Source organism: Natator depressus, chromosome 8 (assembly GCF_965152275.1).
Source record: "Natator depressus isolate rNatDep1 chromosome 8, rNatDep2.hap1, whole genome shotgun sequence".
NCBI lineage: Eukaryota > Metazoa > Chordata > Testudines > Cheloniidae > Natator > Natator depressus.
Window position 1 is genome coordinate 88,788,003 of NC_134241.1, and position 22,287 is coordinate 88,810,289.

The following is a 22,287-nucleotide window of genomic DNA, read 5'->3' on the forward strand; positions in this document are numbered from 1 at the left end:
GAAATCTGCAACTGAACATCATCTCATGACTGCTGTATCCTTCAGAGTTATATTAGACAATCTCTTAAGTAAAAGGGCAGACACCTTCACACCTATTACTGGCTTCCTTTTAATTGGATCTCTCTGAGCATTAAGTAAAAATTGTCACTTCGACCATTAATATGAAGTGTTGGCATGCTAAACACCCCTTTAACCCTACAAGCAGCACAGAATACTTGTTCGACAATTGTGTAATGAAAGCCCTGTCATCACTGGTTATTTTTTTTACATGTCCTTTTCTTCTGTCTTTCCTTAAAATATTGTAAAGAGCTTTGTCGACTGCAAGAGGAAAAAAATCAGCCTGCCTGCCCAATATGCTACTTAACCTTTCCTAGAATCCAGTTTATGGGCTACCGAACAAGATCAATTACCACAAATCCCTGACTTTTCCCATGGTCACTCACATCAAGACTGGCTGGGGTAGTGGAGCACCCAAGGCAAAGCTGGGTCATATCTGACAGATAAGGGACCTCTAACAAAAGGTCCCTTTTATTATTAAGGATCTTAAAGTGGAACATTGGTGTGTTTCTCCTGTTAATGTTTTGGGTATTCAGCTGAGGAACATTAGAACTGACTGACAGTTTAAGGTCAAGACGACATGGACACGGAGTGCTGATATGTGAAACTGAGGGGAAGTGGATGGCAGTCAAGAGCATTATTCTTCTCTTCCTTGAGTCTGGACTCTGTGGGATGAACTTCTTAGGCAGTATCTGACCTGAATCAATGACAAATGCATCAATCTGATCCATAGATTTTTAGGACCAGAAGGACCACTATGGTAATCTAGTCTTATCTCCCAGCTGTTCTGAGATTAACTGTAGATTCTTCTTCACTTTCCTGGTCTGTAGCCCCAAGAACCTATGTATTTCACCATGATCTTCAGACACTTTCTCTCGTGGATTGTGAAAGAGTTAAATTCACACAGGAATTTGTCCCTCCTTCCTACCCAAAATTGATTGAGCTCCACTCTGAACTAGGTGGTGAGCTACCATGGTTTGCATTATATGACACATTCTAAGTCTTTCCTCTGATGCAACAGGAAACAGAACGATTAGTGGAAATAGGAAAGAGCTAACACCCTAAACTGGGACTTGGCAGATCTGGGTTCAACTCTTGGCTCCATGCCTGGCTTTGACTCTATCTGACCATGCGCCAGGGATCAAGAAGGGATTTTTCTTCCCAAATGTATTCTGTTTTTTAACCTCCTTCTTTTGAAGCATCAGGAATGGCCACAGATGGAGCTGGGACATTGGATGGGGTGCACCAGGGCACTGAGGTGGCACCATGCATTCTCTCTCTCAGGTGCTTGACTGGCTGATTCTTGCTCAGATGCTCAGGGCCTGACCAATCGCTATATGTGGGGTTGCAAAGGAATTTTCTCCCAGGTTAGACTGGCAGTGACCTTAGGGTTGTTTTTTTTCTTCCTCTGTAGGATGTAGGTGTGGATCACCTGCCAGGAGTATCTGGGTTTCTCACACTTAATCATTTCCTTGCCATTGCGGGGACCCCTCCTATTGCCCACTGAGGTTGTGGAACCTCCATCATTTTGGCGATTTTTAAGAGCAGGTTAGACAAACACCTGTCAGGGATGGTCTAGACCACGGGTCGGCAACCTTTCAGAAGTGGTGTGCCGAGTCTTCATTTATTCACTTCAATTTAAGGTTTCGCGTGCCAGTAATACATTTTAACATTTTTTAGAAGGTCTCTCTCTATAAGTCTATATATTATATAACTCAACTATTGTCATATGTAAAGTAAACAAGGTTTTCAAAATGTTTAAGAAGCTTCATTTAAAATTAAATTAAAATGCTGATCTTACGCCGGCGGCCCGCTCAGCCCGCTGCCATCCTGAGGTTCCGTGCACCTAGGCCGGCAGCAGGCTGAGTGGGGCCTGTGACCTGGACCCCGGCTAGCAAGGGGCCGGCAGCCAGAACCACAGACCAGCGGCGGGATGAGCGGGGCTGGTGGCCGGGACCCCAGACTGGCAGTGGGCTGAGCGTCTCAGCCTGCTGCCACTCAGCCCGCTGCCGGTCTCGGGTTCCGTCCGCTGGCTCCTGCCAGCCAGGGTCCCGGCTGCGGCCCCGCTCAGCCCGCTGCCAGTCTGTGATCCGGGCCCTGTCCACACAGAGTGGGTACCTACCTTCTCCCTGGTTCTAGCCCATTCTCTTCCTCTCTCTCTGCACTGAGCTGAGGGTGGGAGTGTGCTGAGAACAGGGCTGGGGGTGAAGGAACAGGCTGGGGGTTGGGTCTGGCCAGGAGCTAGAATGAGGGAGGGGTCTCAGAGTTGGGGTAGGAGGTTTGGGGGTGGAGCGCTTACATGGGCAGCTCCCATTTGGTGCAAGGGGTGCAAGTGGGAATGTGTGGGGGGGGTGTGCGCAGGAGCTCCCGTTTGGTGCTCAGGGTGGGGGTGGGAATGTGGGGGGTGCAAGAGTCAGGGCATGAAGTGTGGGGGGGCTGGGTATGTGTGGGGGGTGCAGGAGTCAGGGCTGGGTGTGTGGGAGGGGGGTGCAGGGGTGAGGGCAGAGGGCTGGACGTATTTGAGGGAGGTGCAGGGGTGAGGGCAGAAGGCTGCGGGTGTGGGGTCGTGGGGGTGCTCCTAGCCTCCTGCCCTGAGCAGCTCACGGCAGGGGGCTGGAGGGGATATGCCCTGATTCAACCCCCCGTCCCCACCTCTTCTCCGCCTCCTCCCTGGAGCAGTGAGTGTGTTGCGGCTCCGCTTCTCCCCCTCCCTCGCAAGGGCCATCAGCAGATCGCGGCAGGGAGGGAGAGGAGGAGGGGCAGGAACCCAGCACGCTGGGGGAAGAGGGGGGAACTTGCCTGCTCTGCAGCAGCAGCCGGCAGGACCAAGAGATTCTTCACCCTGCCTGGTGGGGGGGGGGGGGGGGGAGGGGAAAATAGGGTTTTTAATGGCACGCTGCTGCCTGCCAGGGTCCCAGCCTGGGTTCAGCAGCGGGCCGGTGGCTGGGACTCGGCAGGCAGCAGCGTGCCATTAAAAATCGACTTGCCTGCCGTCTTTGGCACGCGTGCCATAGGTTGCCGACCCCTGGTCTAGATAATACTTAGTCCTGCCATAAGTTCAGGGGACTGGACTAGATGACCTCTTGAGGTCAACTTCCCATCCTACGATTCTATGAGTCTCTGCCTGTCACACACGATAGTTGAGTCTCCTGTGGATTGTAATACTTCGGTCTAATTCTGGTTGTTGGGTGTAGTGTGCGAGTGATGCTAGTGGCCTGTGATGTACAGGGGTCACATCAGACGATCTGCTGGTCTCTTCTGTCCTTAGGCTCTGACTCCTTCATCACCTCGCCCACAAATTTCTGCACCAAGCCTACAACTTCTCGCTGAGCTACAACACATCTTTTAGACAAAAAGAAAAGGAGTACTTGTGGCACCTTAGAGACTAACCAGTTTATTTGAGCATAAGCTTTCGTGAGCTACAGCTCACTTCATCAGATGCATACTGTGGAAAATGTAGAAGATTTCTTTACACACACAAAGCATGAAAAAATACCTCCCCCTACCCCACTCCCCTGCTGGTAATAGCTTATCTAAAGTGATCACTCTCCCTACAATGTGTATGATAATAAAGGTGGGCCATTTCCAGCACAAATCCAGGGTTTAACAAGAACGTCTGAGGAGGGGGAGTGAGGGGGGTAGGAAAAAACAAGGGGAAATAGGTTACCTTGCATAATGACTTAGCCACTCCCAGTCTCTATTCAAGCCTAAGTTAATTGTATCAATTTGCAAATGAATTCCAATTCAACAGTTTCTTGCTGGAGTCTGGATTTGAAGTTTTTTTATTGTAATATCGCAACTTTCATGTCTGTAATCGCGTGACCAGAGAGATTGAAGTGTTCTCCGACTGGTTTATGAATGTTATAATTCTTGACATCTGATTTGTGTCCATTTATTCTTTTATGTAGAGACTGTCCAGTTTGACCAATGTACATGGCAGAGGGGCATTGCTGGCACATGATGGCATATATCACATTGGTGGATGTGCAGGTGAACGAGCCTCTGATAGTGTGGCTGATGTTATTAGGCCCTGTGATGGTGTCCCCTGAATAGATATGTGGGCACAGTTGGCAACGGGCTTTGTTGCAAGGACAGGTTCCTGGGTTAGTGGTTCTGTTGTGTGGTGTGTGGTTGCTGGTGAGTATTTGCTTCAGGTTGGGGGGCTGTCTGTAGGCAAGGACTGGCCTGTCTCCCTTTGCTTCTCTACAAAAGAAAAAGGACACTAAACTTTCTAAACTACTACATGCCATAAGGGGCCACAGCAATGGTTCCCTCAACCCACCCAGCAATATTGTTAACCTATCCAACTATACTCTCAGCCCAGCAGAAGCAGCTGTCCTATCTCGGGGCCTCTCCTTCTGCCCCTCCACCCCCACGAACATGATACAGTTCTGTGGTGACCTAGAATCCTATTTTCGACGTCTCCAACTCAAGGAATATTTCCAACATACCTCTGAACAACATACTAATCCACAGAGACCTCCCTACCAACACTACAAAGAGAAGGATTCTGGGTGGACTCCTCCTGAAGGTCGAAACAGCAGACTGGACTTCTACATAGAGTGCTTCCGCCGACGTGCACGGGCTGAAATTGTGGAAAAGCAGCATCACTTGCCCCATAACCTCAGCCGTGCGGAACACAATGCCATCCACAGCCTCAGAAACAACTCTGACATCATAATCAAAAAGGCTGACAAAGGAGGTGCTGTTCTCATCATGAATAGGTCGGAATATGAACAAGAGGCTGCTCGGCAGCTCTCCAACACCACTTTCTACAAGCCATTACCCTCTGATCCCACTGAGAGTTACCAAAAGAAACTATAGCATTTGCTCAAGAAACTCCCTGAAAAAGCACAAGATCAAATCCGCACAGACACACCCCTGGAACCCTGACCTGGGATATTTTATCTACTACCCAAGATCCATAAACCTGGAAATCCTGGGCGCCCCATCATCTCAGGCATTGGCACCCTGACAGCAGGATTGTCTGGCTATGTAGACTCCCTCCTCAGGCCCTACGCTACCAGCACTCCCAGCTACCTTTGAGACACCACTGACTTCCTGAGGAAACTACAATCCATCGGTGATCTTCCTGATAACACCATCCTGGCCACTATGGATGTAGAAGCCCTCTACATTCCACACAAAGATGGACTGCAAGCCATCAGGAACACTATCCCCGATAATGTCACGGCTAACCTGGTGGCTGAACTTTGTGACTTTGTCCTTACCCATAACTATTTTACATTTGGGGACAATGTATACCTTCAGATCAGCGGCACTGCTATGGGTACCCACATAGCCCCACAGTATGCCAACATTTTTATGGCTGACTTAGAACAACGCTTCCTCAGCTCTCGTCCCCTAACGCCCCTACTCTACCTGCGCTATATTGATGACATCTTCATCATCTGGACCCATGGAAAAGAAGCCCTTGAGGAATTCCACCATGATTTCAACAATTTCCATCCCATCATCAACCTCAGCCTGGACCAGTCCACACAAGAGATCCACTTCCTGGACACTACAGTGCTAATAAACGATTGTCACATAAACACCACCCTATACCGGAAACCTACTGACCACTATTCCTACCTACATGCCTCCAGCTTTCACCCTGACCACACCACACGATCCATCGTCTACAGCCAAGCTCTGCGATACAACCGCATTTGCTCCAACCCCTCAGACAGAGACAAATGCCTACAAGATCTCTATCAAGCATTCTTACAACTACAATACCCACCTGCGGAAGTGAAGAAACAGATTGATAGAGCCAGAAGAGTTCCCAGAAGTCACCTACTACAGGACAGGCCTAACAAAGAAAATAACAGAACGCCACTAGCCGTCACCTTCAGCCCCCAACTAAAACCCCTCCAACGCATTATTAAGGATCTACAACCTATCCAGAAGGATGACTCAACACTCTCACAAATGTTGGGAGACAGGCCAGCCCTTGCCTACAGACAGCCCCCCAACCTGAAGCAAATACTCACCAGCAACCACATACCACACAACAGAACCGCTAACCCAGGAACCTATCCTTGCAACAAAGCCCGTTGCCAACTGTGCCCACATATCTATTCAGGGGACACCATCACAGGGCCTAATAATATCAGCCACACTATCAGAGGCTCATTCACCTGCACATCCACCAATGCGATATATGCCATCATGTGCCTGCAATACCCCTCTGCCATGTACATTGGTCAAACTGGACAGTCTCTACATAAAAGAATAAATGGACACAAATCAGATGTCAAGAATAACAACATTCATAAACCAGTCGGAGAACACTTCAATCTCTCTGGTCACGCGATTACAGACATGAAAGTTGTGATATTACAACAAAAAAACTTCAAATCCAGACTCCAGCGAGAAACTGTTGAATTGGAATTCATTTGCAAATTGGATACAATTAACTTAGGCTTGAATAGAGACTGGGAGTGGCTAAGTCATTATGCAAGGTAACCTATTTCCCCTTCTTTTTCCTACCCCCCCCCACCCCCCCCAGGCGTTCTTGTTAAACCCTGGATTTGTGCTGGAAATGGCCCACCTTTATTATCATACACATTGTAGGGAGAGTGATCACTTTAGATAAGCTATTACCAGCAGGAGAGTGGGGTGGGGGGAGGTATTTTTTCATGCTTTGTGTGTATAAAAAGATCTTCTACACTTTCCACAGTATGCATCTGATGAAGTGAGCTGTAGCTCACGAAAGCTTATGCTCAAATAAATTGGTTAGTCTCTAAGGTGCCACAAGTACTCCTTTTCTTTTTGCGAATACAGACTAACACGGCGGTTACTCTGAAACCTATCTTTTAGACAGATATCCAGTCTTGACTGAAATACTTCAAGTGATGAAGAACACTTTATTTGTTGGATCATTAGTGTGAGGGCAAAGCAGCTCTTTGATATTTATTAAAGGCTATTAACATATTTTGTAACATGTTTGCATCAGGTATTTCCCTGGAAGAAGGGGACTGTTGTATAGGATTGCTGTCTATAAAAAGGTTCTTGTCCTAGCACTGGGTGGAGGAAGGGAAAAACATGGGTATAGACACCATGGTGTTCTTTCCCATAGCTTAGATAGCTACAATATAAAATGTACCTGTCAAAGGAAAAGGTAATGAAGTTACGGAGCATCCAAGAATTTTGAAAGGGGAACCCTAAGTGAATTAACTGGCAGCTGACCAAAGGAAGGAGCCCAGAGAGGCTTTAGAGAAGGAGTTACAGTATATATTTCAGAAGGCTAGCAGCAAACCTCCTGGGTATCTAAAGGGTTATAAAACCCAAATAGCTGCAAGGAAAATGAGTAAATGGAAGACTAGTAGGGATGAAGAACTCCCAGATGTAGGGGCCAGAACTGCCAGACTTTAGTCTGAATGTGGAACAAGAACCCCAGCTACAAAGGAATCCATAAGCTGAAACTCCAATGAAGAAGGCTTCAGCGACTGATTCTCTGGGATTTTTATGCTGTGTGCATGTGTTATTTTGTTCCCTTTGTTCCCTAACAAGCCAACTTGGCCTGTAAACTGGACATCTCATCCCTAAAACTAATTCTCCCAAGGTCCCTGAGCTTCACCCAGTGTCTAATTTACTTTGGTTGGGTCATGCATGATTTATATCCTTTACTGAGATTTTTAGAACAAAGTTTTATGTTCTGCATTCTTACACAGTGAATGAGTTATGAATGCAATATGGAAAACCAAGCATGAACATAACTGGTTTTTAAAAGAGGTACAAAGTCAAAATGGCTCAAAGAGCCAATCTCATTAAAGACATTATTAATTAGTGTCATTTCTTCATTGGGGGCAGAAAGAAGGAACAAATTTTGCATGTTAGCAGGAAAATACATCAACTTCAATTATCAGCTGTTGTGAAAAAAAAGTTCCCATGTGGATTCAAACTAGAGAAATGAGGGTATTTGCTTCTACCACAACAATTTTATTACATCCTCCTCAGAAGCTGTTTTGTATGTTCCCTTGCCAAATTGCATCTGATATCTTTCCTTAACTCTCTGTTGGATTTAGGAAAGCTACTCATGCCCTTTCTGATGACAGGTTGGATTGCGAACAGAAGATCTAGGGAATGCCTGCTATCTCTCAATTGTTATGTATCCTATGGAACCATGTTAACACCTTCTGTAGAGCTTAGTGCTAAAATAAGTCTGACATGGTGGCTTGTTTATACAACAGTGACACTTCCTGACCCTTTTCACAAGCCGATTGATACAAGTTGTTGCATGTAAAATTGTTAAATGCTACTTCTGTAATATGCATCAAGGAACGCCCTTGTCAGTTATCTCTTAAGCCCTGTCCTAGAAAATCCTACACAAACAGAACTTGTGTATCTTTTCATATGGTCCTGCTTATTTAACAGCATCTCATACAGAATAACTTTATACAATGGAGGAAAAAGCATAAAGAACTCCTTCAATTTTTGCGGGCTCAGAATTTCATTAAAAATCTTAAGTGAACTGCAAGCTCCATAAAACTCCTTGATCTTACCAAGTTGTGACAGCAGAATCAACAGCAGAGCGTAAGCTAGCCCATATCACTCTCCTACTCCTGCTGGGCAATCACTATCCACAGGAGCAGCAGACACAAGGTATTTGGGGCACAGGAGCATAAAAGAGTGACAAACAAGAGTTTGTTTACAATTCACTGCTTGACCCCTCCTCCGGCTAATTTTCCCCTGGCTGTGCAAGAGTAATAGGAAATGAAGGGAGTGGAGAGGGCTTGAGAGGGAAAGCAAGGAGTTCTGTGTTAGCTAGATTAAGTTTAATTTGATGGCAAGGGATCTGAAGGAGAGGCCAAAGAAACAGAGACTAAATGCATCCGATGAAGTGAGCTGTAGCTCACGAAAGCTCATGCTCAAATAAACTGGTTAGTCTCTAAGGTGCCACAAGTACTCCTTTTCTTTTTTCTTTTTACGAATACAGACTAACACGGCTGTTACTCTGAAACCAGAGACTAAATGGATGGAGACAGATCAGGAGTGAAGAGGCACATTTGTGAATGGTCAGGGAGGGTAGAAATGGCAGCTGAAGTTTTGTGATCAAAAGAAATCACTTAAAGTTAAGATGTAAAGGGAGAAGAAGAGAGGGCCTAGGAATTTGTGGGAAACTCACAGACACTACGAGAAAGGAGGCTATAGAACTCACTACCAGAAAAATAACACCACGCATTGCATTCAATACAAAATACAAAACCCCTCTCCTCTTTGACTGAGCTTTTCCTCAATAAAAAATTCACAAACAAAGCCCCAACCATCACCACCATCAAACTCCACACAAGAAGCTGCAAAGGAAGGAAGGAAGATGGAGAGAGATTATTTCTAGGTGAAAATAGGAGGGGATCAGATACTACTATAAGGAGGGTTCGTACAAATACACAGACTAGATCGATCCAGTAAAGGAGGTACTATGGGAACTAAAGTGAGGGAGGAGGTGAACTAGGAGAGGACAGTGTCACAAAAGACAAAGGAGAACAAGTTGTCATGGGAAACGGTGTGGTCAACAGTGTCAAAAGCAGTAGGGGAGTCATAGAGAAGAATGAGTACACCTAGCCAGATTTGAGGACCTTGAAACCATTAAACCCTTGGTGAGTAGTATCGACGAAGTGGAGAGAGAAGCCAGACTGGAAGGGATCCAGGACAAAGCTGGGGTATATGAATTTGAGGCAGCTATTGTAAACTTTTCACTCAAGGAATTTTGAGGAGAAGAAGAAGAAGAAGAAGAAGACGACGACGACGACGACGATGACGAAGGGAGACTGAGCAATAGTTACAGAGGAAGGTAGGTTTGAAGGTTGGCTTGTTGAGGATGGGGAAAGGGGGGGGGGAAGGAGGAGAATGGAGGGTGAGTACAAAGTTCAAATACTAGATCTCCTTTACTCTTTCTTCAATTCACTTGTGTTAAACTATTAAAAAAACTCTTGGGCCAGTCATAATTTCCTTCAATTCAACATATCTTAAATTGATCAAAAAATTTGTTCAATCAAAACTGTATCATTATGTAACTTTGACTTTGGATTCTAAACTTACATTCTCTGAACTATCAGGAACCTTGATGTCTGACAATCTTGAACAGATGCTCTCCACTCTCATCTGCAAATTCTCCTACTCTTCCCAGAATATTGCCTGTGTCATGTGCGACTTAAACCACCTATCTGAAGAAATGCTTAATCTTACCTTCCTTTCCTCTCAGTCTGATGGCTATCATATTAAAACTATTCTTAATTCATGTAACTCAGTTAAGATTCAAACTCTCTTTATAGGGAAGCCACTGACACCATACCCCACATCTATGGTGCAAATACTTACTTCAACGTGGAAAAGGTTACATGGTACTAGTAGTAAAAATGGGTCAGAACTTAATAACCAGATAGTAACAGACCGTGAATCCCAGTGATAACTGAACTGTATGATATTCTGAACAAAAAGTGCTCTCAACTATGCTTGTAGCTTTATCCATTGCTTCACATGGACTCGGATATTCTGTTTCAGAGTGACACACAAAATGACATGGAATCCTACTGTACAGATTACTCTTAAGAAATAGACAGCTTTAGATTTTGAGAGCAATCAAGAGTCTTAGAGTTTTAAACTTAAAACCACTCCTTGTGTGGCATAAAGACAGTTGATTGTATTAAATCGCTGGTGCTTAAGGCCAACAGCTGTAATTTTTCCCCTCTCTGTTTCCTAGACGTCATTGTTTACATGGCGTTTTTTGTTTTGTTTTTCAAATAAAAATTGAGTGGCCTTCCAGAAAAGTTCTCAGTTGACAGAAAACTATAAATAATTGCCTTTGGCCATCAGTTGGTAAGAAAGTGTTAATGACTGACCAAAAAAAAAGGAGCCAGTGATAGGGGACTTAATTTGCTTACCTTTTATTTGCATTTGTTCAAGATGCTCAGTTGGATGTATCGCTCCTACTCATAAACTTCCAGTTATACTACTCGTGATTCATTAGGACTGAAAGACTAAGTTATTAATAAAACAGAAGTGCTCAATTATTCTTCTATCCAGTTCAATACTGAGCTTTTAAACACAGTAATTACACTCTATTGGGGTCCCATTTTTCTTCTGTGACAGTTAAGTACTCATCACACTACTTACAATGTTTAGACATTTATTTATATCTACTTAGAGTTAATGCGTGCATCTGTGACTGGGGTTTAAGCTAGTGTCATTTTTTTTCTCAAGTTAAAAAATAATAAAAAAAAAAAAGCGTAGTGAAGGCTTCAATAAAGACGACCCAATTCAGTTTCTGAATTTCCCAAGCACACTTTTTACTTTCAAAAGCCATCTGACATGTATAATTTAGCCCATGTGACTTTTATGTGGTGTGCAGACCACCCAGAAATGGTAGTGAAAGATATTATTCTTCAACTTTAAATTAAAGCCAGTGAGCCCTTCTTTACCAAAGTCAGGATGATTTAAGGCCTAAAACTTCAACTTACCATGACAATTGCCCCATTTTGGACATGTTGCACACAAGCACACACATTTGTGCATGCTCAAACAGAAACAAATTTCTCTACAATGGACTGCATAATAAGCCACATTTTTTCTAATACCATATACAGTATGGCATAGATTTTCAAGGCAACTAATGATTTTTGGTTGCTTCCATTTTTGGATGCCCAACCTGAGACATCTTATGGCCCATCCATAGAGTTTGCCTCAGCACTTTCTGAAAAAGCAGTCCCTTTTAAGCTGTCTCAATTTGGGCATCCAAAAACTAAGGCCACCAAATCACTACTCACTTTTCAAAATCTCGTCCCATACTATCGGGTAAAAGCACACAAAAGACCAGATTTCACGGGGGAAGACCTGATTTCACGGTCTGTGACACGTTTTTCATGGCCATGAATTTGGTAGGGCCCTACTTATAATCCATCTTTTGTAGTTAATAAACTTGTTTTATGTTTTAATCTAAACCAGTGTGCCTTTAAGTGAAGTGTCTGGAGAAAAATCTCAGCTTGGTTTAACACAGGCTTGTTGCATAGTCCTCTCCACACTGAGGGAGGGGCAAACTGGGTAATAAATTCATACTGGTCGGGGTTTTGGCCAGGGCAGGTCAGTAAAACTCTGGGGTCCTAGGCGGAGAAGCTGGTGATATCTTAGCTGTAGACTCTCTATTGTTGGTTCATGCAGTGTTCGGCCAGCCTGTATGTAACTACAGCTGGGTGTGTCCCTGCCAGTGTGAATGTATAGGACCAGGAGCAGTCTACAGCTTGTCACAGCAGCACAGTGTGAGTGGGAACCCAGGCTGGTGAGTCAGAGGGCTCAGTGGTACCTCAGTTCCAGGTGGGAAACCATCACAATAAGTTCCACTGTATCTAAACTGGAAGAATATACAAGGTTCTTTCTCTCTTCCCCCACTCCCTCCCGCTCTCCTGAGTTAAGCACAAGCTCCTTTCTGCCTGCTCCCATCTTATTTACTTCACAGCCTTCATAACGGGACTAGTTTGTTGTCTGCAGTGAAAACCAATGACCCTTGAGTTTAAAATGAAGGCAATAATTGTTTTTAAACCTAGTGGTAACAGAGTAGCTTTTTAAATCCAAGTGGCCCCAGATTTTAACATTAATCTTCACCACCAGTGATTCTGGGCATGTTTATACAAATAGAATATGGTGTGGCACCAGGTTCAATCCAAATATTATATTGTGATAATTAACCTGGCCCTTTAAATTGGTTTAAATATGAGTGTACAGTATGTTAATTTAAGACTAGTAGTAATAGGAAAACTTTAGAATCCATCATTAATCCAGTATTTTTAAAATACTATATTACCAATATGCATTCAACTTCCTTCAAGAAAAAATTAGGAACCTACCAAAAAACATGATTGGCAACATTTCTGAAAATTCCAGACAATGAACATTACTATAAACTCAATTACTACTCCTCACTAGTATATAGGTTTGATACTATGACACGAGAGATCTCTTTTGGGTACACTATAATCACTGAACCCTTTTCATGTCCCTAATGACAAAAAGTCATTTTTTGTACAATTATGAGAAAGTAGTGTCAATTTTTTTATGTTTTGAATAGTTGAATGATATTTAAATATGTAATACGGATGGATGCAGCTATACTAAGTACACTAAATTCCTAACAAAGCAAAAGTAAACCTTAGTGCATAAAACACCAGTGAATTAACTAAATTAGAAATGTCCGCAGATCTTTTTTGGTATTATTATATTGTTTCCTCAACACTGTTGCCGTGGTTTCTTTGGGAACAATGCTGCATATCGCAATGAGTAATTAAATTTTAGAAAGGGAAACTGTCAGGGTAGTTTAGGATAAAAAATATATATTTAGTTAGAATAAACACGTTTGTTAAGACCCAATGTTAATTGAATTTTTATTTTATTTACTATTTATATACAAATATTTTGCTGAAATATTAACTGAAAAGTGAATCCAACCTAGGCAATTAGGCAACACAATGAAAGAGTTTAGAAATGTAGTGGTAATGCACTTGGGAAGAAATAATTTGAACTTCTCAAATGCGTAGCTGGGTTCACAATTACCTGTAATCACTCAAGAAAAAAATATTTTTGTACACGCACACCACTGATATAATGATACAGGGGTGTCATTGGGGACAGCGTCAGCTCCCTAAAAACCTCTGATCGAGTTGAGTCACAAGAATAGTCTAAAAAAATAGCAATGTGAGAATGCTCTGTTAGGAATGAGATAGAGAATAATACTGAAACTAATACAAGGCCTTTATACCAAATTGATAGCACACCCTGAACCTCATTACTGTGTCCAGTTCTGATCACCTCAGCTTAAAAAAACAAACAAACCAGAAATAGAAGAAGTCCGGAGAAGGATAAGGAAAATTCTTAGAAACATGGGAAGTCTTCCACATAATTTAGTTAAAAGAGGCTACAAATACAAGGTGACTTAGATGCTGGAACAGAGCTATACAGGGGAAATAGAAAATGGAACAGAGAAGGCCCTCCTATCATATTTCCCCGTCCTCTCCCATATTACAAGCACAAAGGAACTGACTCCCCAACTGAATTGAAAGGCAGCCAGTTTACAAACACATTTAATGCGTGGAATTGACTGCAACAAAATACTGAGGCAAACTGCTTAGCAGGATACATTAAAAAGATTAGATATTCATATAAACAACATCATCTACAATTCAGGACACAACCCAACTGGTACTAGGAAAAAAAAACTTCTCCCACAGAGCACATGCTATTGCATAATATCCATTGCCGGAGTTTATCCGCCATCCTCTGTAGTATCTATCTAGTATTGGTAACTGTCAGAGACAGGATAATTGACTAGAATCTCCCCAGCAGTTCCTATGAACAATGTTATCACACCAATCAATCTAGTTTCACCAACCTGCATGAATTCAAACAGTACACAAGAAGCACCAAAGATGAAGAGTAAAATTTCCTTTTTACCAATCTTTCAGTTTCCATAAACTAAGGTGGGCTTACTTACAGTGGGGGTGATTTTTAAAATGTATGATTTCTTTTATCCGATAGCCTGCTTTTCATCCTGGGTCACTAATCATACGATCATACACAAGCATGAAAGCTGAGCTCTGATATATTATGCATCTTAATTTCAACTCCAGCAAAGAAGAACATTCTTAAAACTGAAGATTTTTTTAAAATAGTACCTAAAATTGCTAGAATTTTTCTTATATTATTCCATTTTCCACATATTAACTCAACTCCAAGAATGACCATAACCATATTCAAATTACTGTATTTCCTTTGAACTAGAGAAGGGCTGCGCTCCAATTTCAAATCCCAATTTGCCCAAAGTTTGAGTGTACTATATTTGAATCCAGAGTTTAATTCAAGCCCATCTCTATTTTGACTTTTTGCCCTGGAAAGCAATTCATGTCTGATAGTTACTTGGAGAGTTTGTTTACTTATCTGCACATCCAATTTAAATGCATATGCTGATGCAAAGCTGTAAAATGCTCTTGAAAGAGTACAACTGTCCAGCCACCAAATTAAAAATTACTTGCATGTTTTGAGGGCAATTCATTTTTCCCCCAGGAAAACCCTGCTCTGAGGCAGTATTGTTTTTACTGAATGTTAAAATAGGTTTGATGGAGTCTAAGGAGGTCAAGTTACTTGCATAAGGTCACAAGTGAGTTAGTGGCTTAAGTGGGAATCAAAAGCCAGTTCTTTGTTCTAGCCCCTAGATCAGTTACATATAACAGTGTTTGCCATTTCTATCAAAATTGATCACATTTAGCATGAGATGGAGTTCTGAGAATAAGCAAGCTGAAAGTAAAATTAGAATTTTAGGTTTGTCTTTTTCATTCAATCTGATCCTTTAGCCTTTATATTTACCCAAACATAACCTTTGTTTCATGCACTGCAGTGTATTAAAATAGAAATAACCAATGTGAGGGCCTACACTTACCTAATATTAAACTCAAGATTTTATTTTTTTTAACCCAAACATATGTTGAATTTTCAAATCTATTATTTTAAATAAACAGACAAATTTGAGTGATGCAAACAGATGTTATAAGCTAATCAAATACCTGCTAATCAGATGAGATTACATTTGAAAGCTCGCAAGTACACAACACTGCACATACAAATGTCAATGTGTTAGTGATCACTAAACATGCACCTAAAGTGAAGACTATTTAAAAGGCACAGTCAACTTGAAATCTAGTCAATTTTCTTTTTTTAGGAAAGCAGTGTCAATACTATATCTGTCTCCAAGTCCTGCCTATACTAGACATGTTTTTCTCTCCCTTGTTGCTGAGTGAAAAACCCTTACAGAGAAGTAAATTGCCTTACTATTCAGGGGAGAGCAAAGCTACCAGATGGGTACAAAGTAAACCACCTTCAGTTATTGTTCACTCTGATTTCATGTGTAAGAATAGTCAATAAAATACATTCAGACAAAAGTGTGATATTTAAGTTGACTGTGTCCCTTTAAAAACCCAACACTTTCCCCCAACGGGTGGCCAGGGATTTTTATACATTCCATTTTTTCCTTACCTGCTGAACTTCACTTTCTCCATTTGAGATTTTTTCGGTGTACACAAAGGAGTTGAATATCCGCTGTAATAAAATCAGAAATGGTGCTTAAGGGACATTGGCATAATACTGATTTCAAGCAATATTGAAGGGAAAAAAACAATAAGAATGCAGTATGTTAGGAAAAGACAGATTTCATATTATGAGTCATTTAAAACAGTTTTTAAAACTGTCAACTTTACCTAAAGATAACCACGTTTATGCAAGCAAAATACATGCTTCTATAATTAAATAAGTAAAGCAGATGTTTACATTTCTAAAAAGAAAAATACAGGATGTTATTTGCAGAGCCTCTGCTATTTTATCCAACTGCTATAATTTAAAATATCTATGCTTCCTATTTAAAATCTGTTACCTCTGACTACTATAATTGTTTACAGATACTAAACATTTAACATAATAAAGCTCTTTCAAAACATTATTCTTTCCATATTCTCCAAATTTTTAATTCATTTCTGATCCTCCAGTTGTTGGCTTTTGCCTGCATCCAAAAGCCTGTGGGCTAGAGGTTAGAAGGTGGGTCTCTGTGTTTGTTTGGACGACAGGAGAATGAGACCTGATTTTGTATGCCTACTAGGAAGTGAGACTGGCATTGATGTAACAGCAATTACTATCCCAGTCTTTAAGTTTCTAGAGTAGGGGGGGAAAAAAGGACTTTCAGAATTCTTTGAGGGGGTCAACAAGCATGTGGGGATCCAGTAGATATAGTGTATTTAGATTTTCAGAACGCCTTTGACAAGGTCCTTCGCCAAAGGCTCTTAAGCAAAGTAAACTGTCATGGGATAAGAGGGAAAGTCCTCTCATGGATCGGTAACTGGTTAAAAGATAAGAAACAAAGGGTAGGAATAAATGGTCGGTTTTCAGAATGGAGAGAGGTAAATAGTGGTATCCCCCAGGGGTCTGTACTGGGCCCAGTCCTATTCAACATATTCATAAATGGTCTGGAAAAAGGGGGAAACACTGAGGTGGCAAAATTTGCAGATGATACAAAACTACTCAAGATAGTTAAGTCCCAAGCAGACTGCGAAGAGCTACAAAAGGATCTCACAAAACTGGGTGACTGGACAACAAAATGGCAGATGAAATTCAATGTTGATAAATGCAAAGTAATAATGCACATTGGAAAACATAATCCCAACTATACATATAAAATGAGGGGATATAAATTAGCTGTTACCACTGAAGAAAGAGATGTTGGAGTCATTGTGGAGCGGGAGTCAAACATCCACTCAATGTGCAGCGAGAGTCAAAAAGTGAAAAGAATGCTGGGAATCACTGAGAAAGGGATAGATAATAGGACAGAAAATATCATATTGCCACTACATAAATCCATGGTACTCCCACATCTTGAATACTGCGAATAAAAGTTATACTGGAATTGGAAAAGGTTCAGAAAAGAGCAATAAAAATGATTAGCGGTATGGAATGGCAGCCATATGAGGAGAGACTAATAAGACTGGGACTTTTCACCTTGGAAAAGAGACGACTAAGGGGGGATTTGATCAAGGCCGTCCCCCCCCATACCAAATTTCCTGGTGCCCCATGCAGCTGCGTGCTGCTCCAGCCCCAGCCCCGCCCCATCCCTGCTCAACCCCGCCCCCACTCCACCCCTTCCCCAAAGCCCCCGCCCCTCCTGGCATATAGTAGCTTTCACCCAGATACCTGGCCTCAGGGTGCTTTGCAAGAAAAAAAGAAGCCAACCATCAGAGGTGTAACTTTTTGGTTTGTACTGCAAAAACAACAAGGGGGAAAAAACTGTCTGAAATGGAAAGGGAGTGAATTATTGATTAAATAAATATTAGTTCAAAATTTTAAGAAGACTAAATACTACAAAAATAATTTTAAAACAAAAAAACCCAGTTGGCCCTTTGAATGTTAATGTTAAGTTAGGTTTAATATTTAGGGGCATATCTTTAAAAAAATATATATATTACTGTGGGATTTTTATACATATTAAAGTGACTCATTTTTCAGTGATGTTTTAAGAATCCTGTAGTAATGCTGCAGTACAATCTGTAGCCATCTGGTTCCTTACTGAAAGCTTTAACCAATACCGTTCAAGATTGAAACTTTTGCTTCTGCACCTGTCTTATCATTTTACTTCTGAGAAGAAAAAAAGTAAACAACTGCCACCACAATCTAAACTGAAGTTACTCCACAAAAACTTACGGCCCAAGCAGCACTTTACCAATGCAGCCTCTCTACCATTTACCGGAGCCTCAGTGCATCACATAGGGAAGAGAGCGAAACATTGGGGATTACATTATAGACGTCAAAGACACTAAAATGTCAGTGACACAAAAGAAAAAACAAGAGGGCAAAATCCTGGCTCTACTGAAGGCAATGGGAATTTTGCCATTGATTTAAACAGGGTCAGGATTTCACCCAGAGAGTGGACATCGCATACATCAACATGGAGCCCACTGCATGGAAATGGAGCAGCAAGAATACCAGTTGTTCCTGTTTGGCTATGTATGTGCCATGACAGCTATTCAGAGACACTATGGTGGAGGACACGAAGTTGATGGAATGCTTCACGTTTACAGCAATGCGGTAAGTCTGAAACAGACTTCCCAGACGCTCAGTTCAACTCTCCTAAGTTTTAACGATATAAAATCAGAATTATTTAGAGCTACATAAGGCGTTTAACATTGAATCAAATGAAGTTTAATAGAAGAAGTTGTTCAACAACTGCATGAGTTTTCCAGGTGAGAGTTTGGTCTATTTGCTTTTAGTCAGAACGTACACATGTACACAGCCAGCAGAGGCCCTCTGGAAAACCTTGGCTTATGACTGTCACTTTCCCTTATCCCTTTTCCTCTTGAGGACTTTAGGAATTTCAGAAATTTGAACTCTTAATATGAGAGCAGCATTTGGAAGGGCAGTTCACAAGTCCCAGGGAGCCTAGAAGGATAAAGAGACAAAAATGTGACTACTCTTAAGACATACATGCAGATTTCTTTTTCTTTCCAGACTTTTGTTAAAAGCTATGCTCAGGTACTTAAAACTACAAAACATGTTTTTTCCCTTCAGATGAGAAGAAAAATTTAACAGAGAAAAATACATTAAAGGGTGTCATTTTGATGCAAAATGTTTTAAATGAATTGAAATTTTCTCCCCACATAGCATTTAATTTCTAGATATCAAAAGAAACAACAAGGAAACAGTTTGTCAGCTAGCAAGAATGAAGCTTCTTGTCCTTAATACAAAGCTGACCCTTCCCCTGTACCTTTAAATATAGCCGTGTTTATGAACTATCAAAATAATGAGAGAGTATGTTATGAACAGTTACGAAAAAAATCACTACTTGTAATAATTCATTTGGCCACTGGAATAAAGTTTTTTATTTTAAACCTATTTTGGGTTAAGATCAATTTTAGTCAAATTCTTTAAAATATTCTTTTCAGGCAGAGAATTTTCTGAGTTTTATTAAAACTATATAAGAAAAGTAAAAACCTGTTAGCCAAACTGCAATTTTCAACAATGAATTAAACCAGAAATCCACACTAAATTAGGATCTCACCAGTTGGAGAAAGGGCTAGATAAGGTCCCCTGATCTTTCCCTCAGGTTACAGATGAATTGCTCTTCTACCTCTCCCAGCAATTCTATTACTTAGATATCTGTTCCCTATTCAATAAAACTACCTGGAATTTTCACCTAGAGCAAAAATTATTTCCCTCTGCATAATCAGGAGAATTTTAATCTTACAAAAAAAATCATCTCTGTACAAACATTCAGTTTTCTCATTTTTATTAAAACTATGCAAGAAAAGTATGAAACCTATTAGCTAAAATGCACTAAGGATTGCACCAACTGGAGAAAAGAGTAAATCATAGAGCAATTCACAGATAAGATCCCCTGATCCTTTTGCCTTTTATTGTTATTTAACCAGTGTGCAAAGGACATGTGAACATTTACATAGTGTGTTATTTAATTTTCTAAATAGAAAAAGTCTCTTTTGTCAACTTCCAAAAGAAGTTAAAGAGATTCCACAGATTGAAAGGTAAATTTAAATTCCAGAAACTTACAAAAAAAGAGAAATATTTAAAGAGAGCATTCTCAGTGCGGGTTGCACAATGTATTAGCATCTTTACTTTATTCTCCCCACCCCTTGCTGTTTAATTGAGTCTGCTTAACAGATGGCAGCAGAATCCTAGCTCACTTGAACAGGAACAATTACATAAGTGTTTAATGAGATGGTCATTCAAGATTATTTGTCCTGACCCATCATCACTCAGTCCAACAACAGCTCTAGGAACATAGGAATTGCCATGCTAGGTCAGACTCAAGGTCCATACAACAGAAGCAGGGACCAGATGCCTCTGACAAAGGTGCAGATAACCCTACAGTAGGCAGATGTGGGGTTATCTGTGCCCCTCCCCCAAACGAAGGTCTCATTCTAATTCTAATCATTAGAGATTGTCTTACACCCTGAAATGTGAAGTTTCATTTCTCTTCCAGTACTTTTTTTCTTGGCATCAATCACCACCACTTTGGTTATTCTTGTGGTTATCCAGTTCTTTAAATTTTGATAAATTATGTAACAAAGTATTTCCTTTTCTCACTTTTAAATTTGCAGTCTTTCAGTTTCATGTGCCCTTGTTCTTGTGTTCTGTAACAGGGCGAGTAGAAGCTCCCTATCTACCTGTTCCACACCATTCATTATCTTAGATACTTTTATTATGTCCCCACTTAATCATCTTCTTTCTAAGGTGCACAATCCCATTCTTTTCACTCTCTTCATATGAAAGCTTTTCCATCCCCTAATCAGTCTGGTCACTCTTCTCTGATCACCCTCTAATTCCATCAGGCCTTAAGCAGGGTTCGAGTCATGCCCGAGCACTCCGGAACACCATTCAGGCATTATTATTTTTAGCATTCTTATGAATGATAGTGCTGGAACACTCTTCTGGTACTTCCTTTTTAAAAAGTGAAAGTCATAAAGACTCATCAATAAGTCTTGAACAACGGTCATCAATAACTATTACTAAAAGTCACAGTAGACCATTCTAGGTTTTTTGTGCAGACATACATACATACATACATACATACATTTGAAAGTCTGGAAAGTTAGAGGTAAGTTTCCACAAACAACCCTAATTCTCCTCCTTATGTATCCCTCAATACCTTACTTTTATATTGGACAGACCGTGCACCCACTCAGTGTATCTTTTCATATTTCCAGTAGTCATAGATTCCAAGGCCAAAAGACACCACCGTGATCTAGTCCAATCTCCTATATAACACAGGCCATAGAACTTCCCCAAAATAATTCCTAGAGCAGATATATTACAAAAACATCAATCTTGATTTAAAAATTGTCAATGATGGAGAATCCACCACAAACCTTGGTAAATTGTTCCAGTTGACGCTCCATGTCAAAATTGTACGCCTTATTTCCAGTCTGAATTTGACTAGCTTCAACTTCTAGCCACTGGTTCATGTTATTCCTTTCTCTTCTAGACTGAAGAGCCCATTATTAAATGTCGGTTCCCCATGTAAATAGCTATCAACCATAATCAAGCCATCCCTTAATGTTTTCTTTAAGATTTAGCTAACCAAATTGAGCTCTTTACATTTATCACTATAAGGCATGTTTTCTATTCCTTTAATCATCCTTGTGGCTCTTCTCTGAACCCACTCCAATTAATCAACATTCTTCCTTAATCGTGGGCACAAGAACTGGATACAGTATTCCAGCAACAGTCACACCAGTGCTAAATACAGAACCAAACAAGCGCTCTACTCCCACTCAAGATTTCCCTATTTATACATTCCAAGATCACATTAGCTCTTTTGGCCACAGTGTCACACTGGGAGCTCATGTTCAGCTAATCATCCACCACATCACCCAAATCTCTTTCAGAGTCAGTGCTTCCCAGGATAAAGTCCCCTATTCTTCAAGCATAGCCTACATTCTACAAGGTGGTATGGTGCATCCCTATAGGTGCTCCACTCTAGGTGATTATCGAGTAGTACCCTCTGCAAAGGGGTGGGCTTCAGAGTCAAGTCTAGGATTGATGACAGAACAGTAGAACCAAATATGGCATCAGAAGCTGAGGCATGAGTGACTGCATAGTGTTCAGGAAATGTATGAGTGGACGTCCAAGTCACAGCTCTATGTCTTTCTGTGATGGGAACATTCTTAAGAATGGCTATTGAAATAAAGA

At 41.2% G+C, this 22,287-nt stretch overlaps 1 protein-coding gene across 1 annotated transcript in view; it reads right to left on the minus strand.

The window, feature by feature from the left end:
- The window catches only part of CACHD1 (cache domain containing 1), a 189,269-nt gene that overhangs the window by 100,411 nt on the left and 66,571 nt on the right, over positions 1-22,287 (minus strand). The window contains exon 2 of the mRNA XM_074961589.1: positions 16,078-16,140. Within this exon, the coding sequence (XP_074817690.1) occupies positions 16,078-16,140 (63 nt within the window). The remainder of the gene's footprint in view (positions 1-16,077; positions 16,141-22,287) is intronic.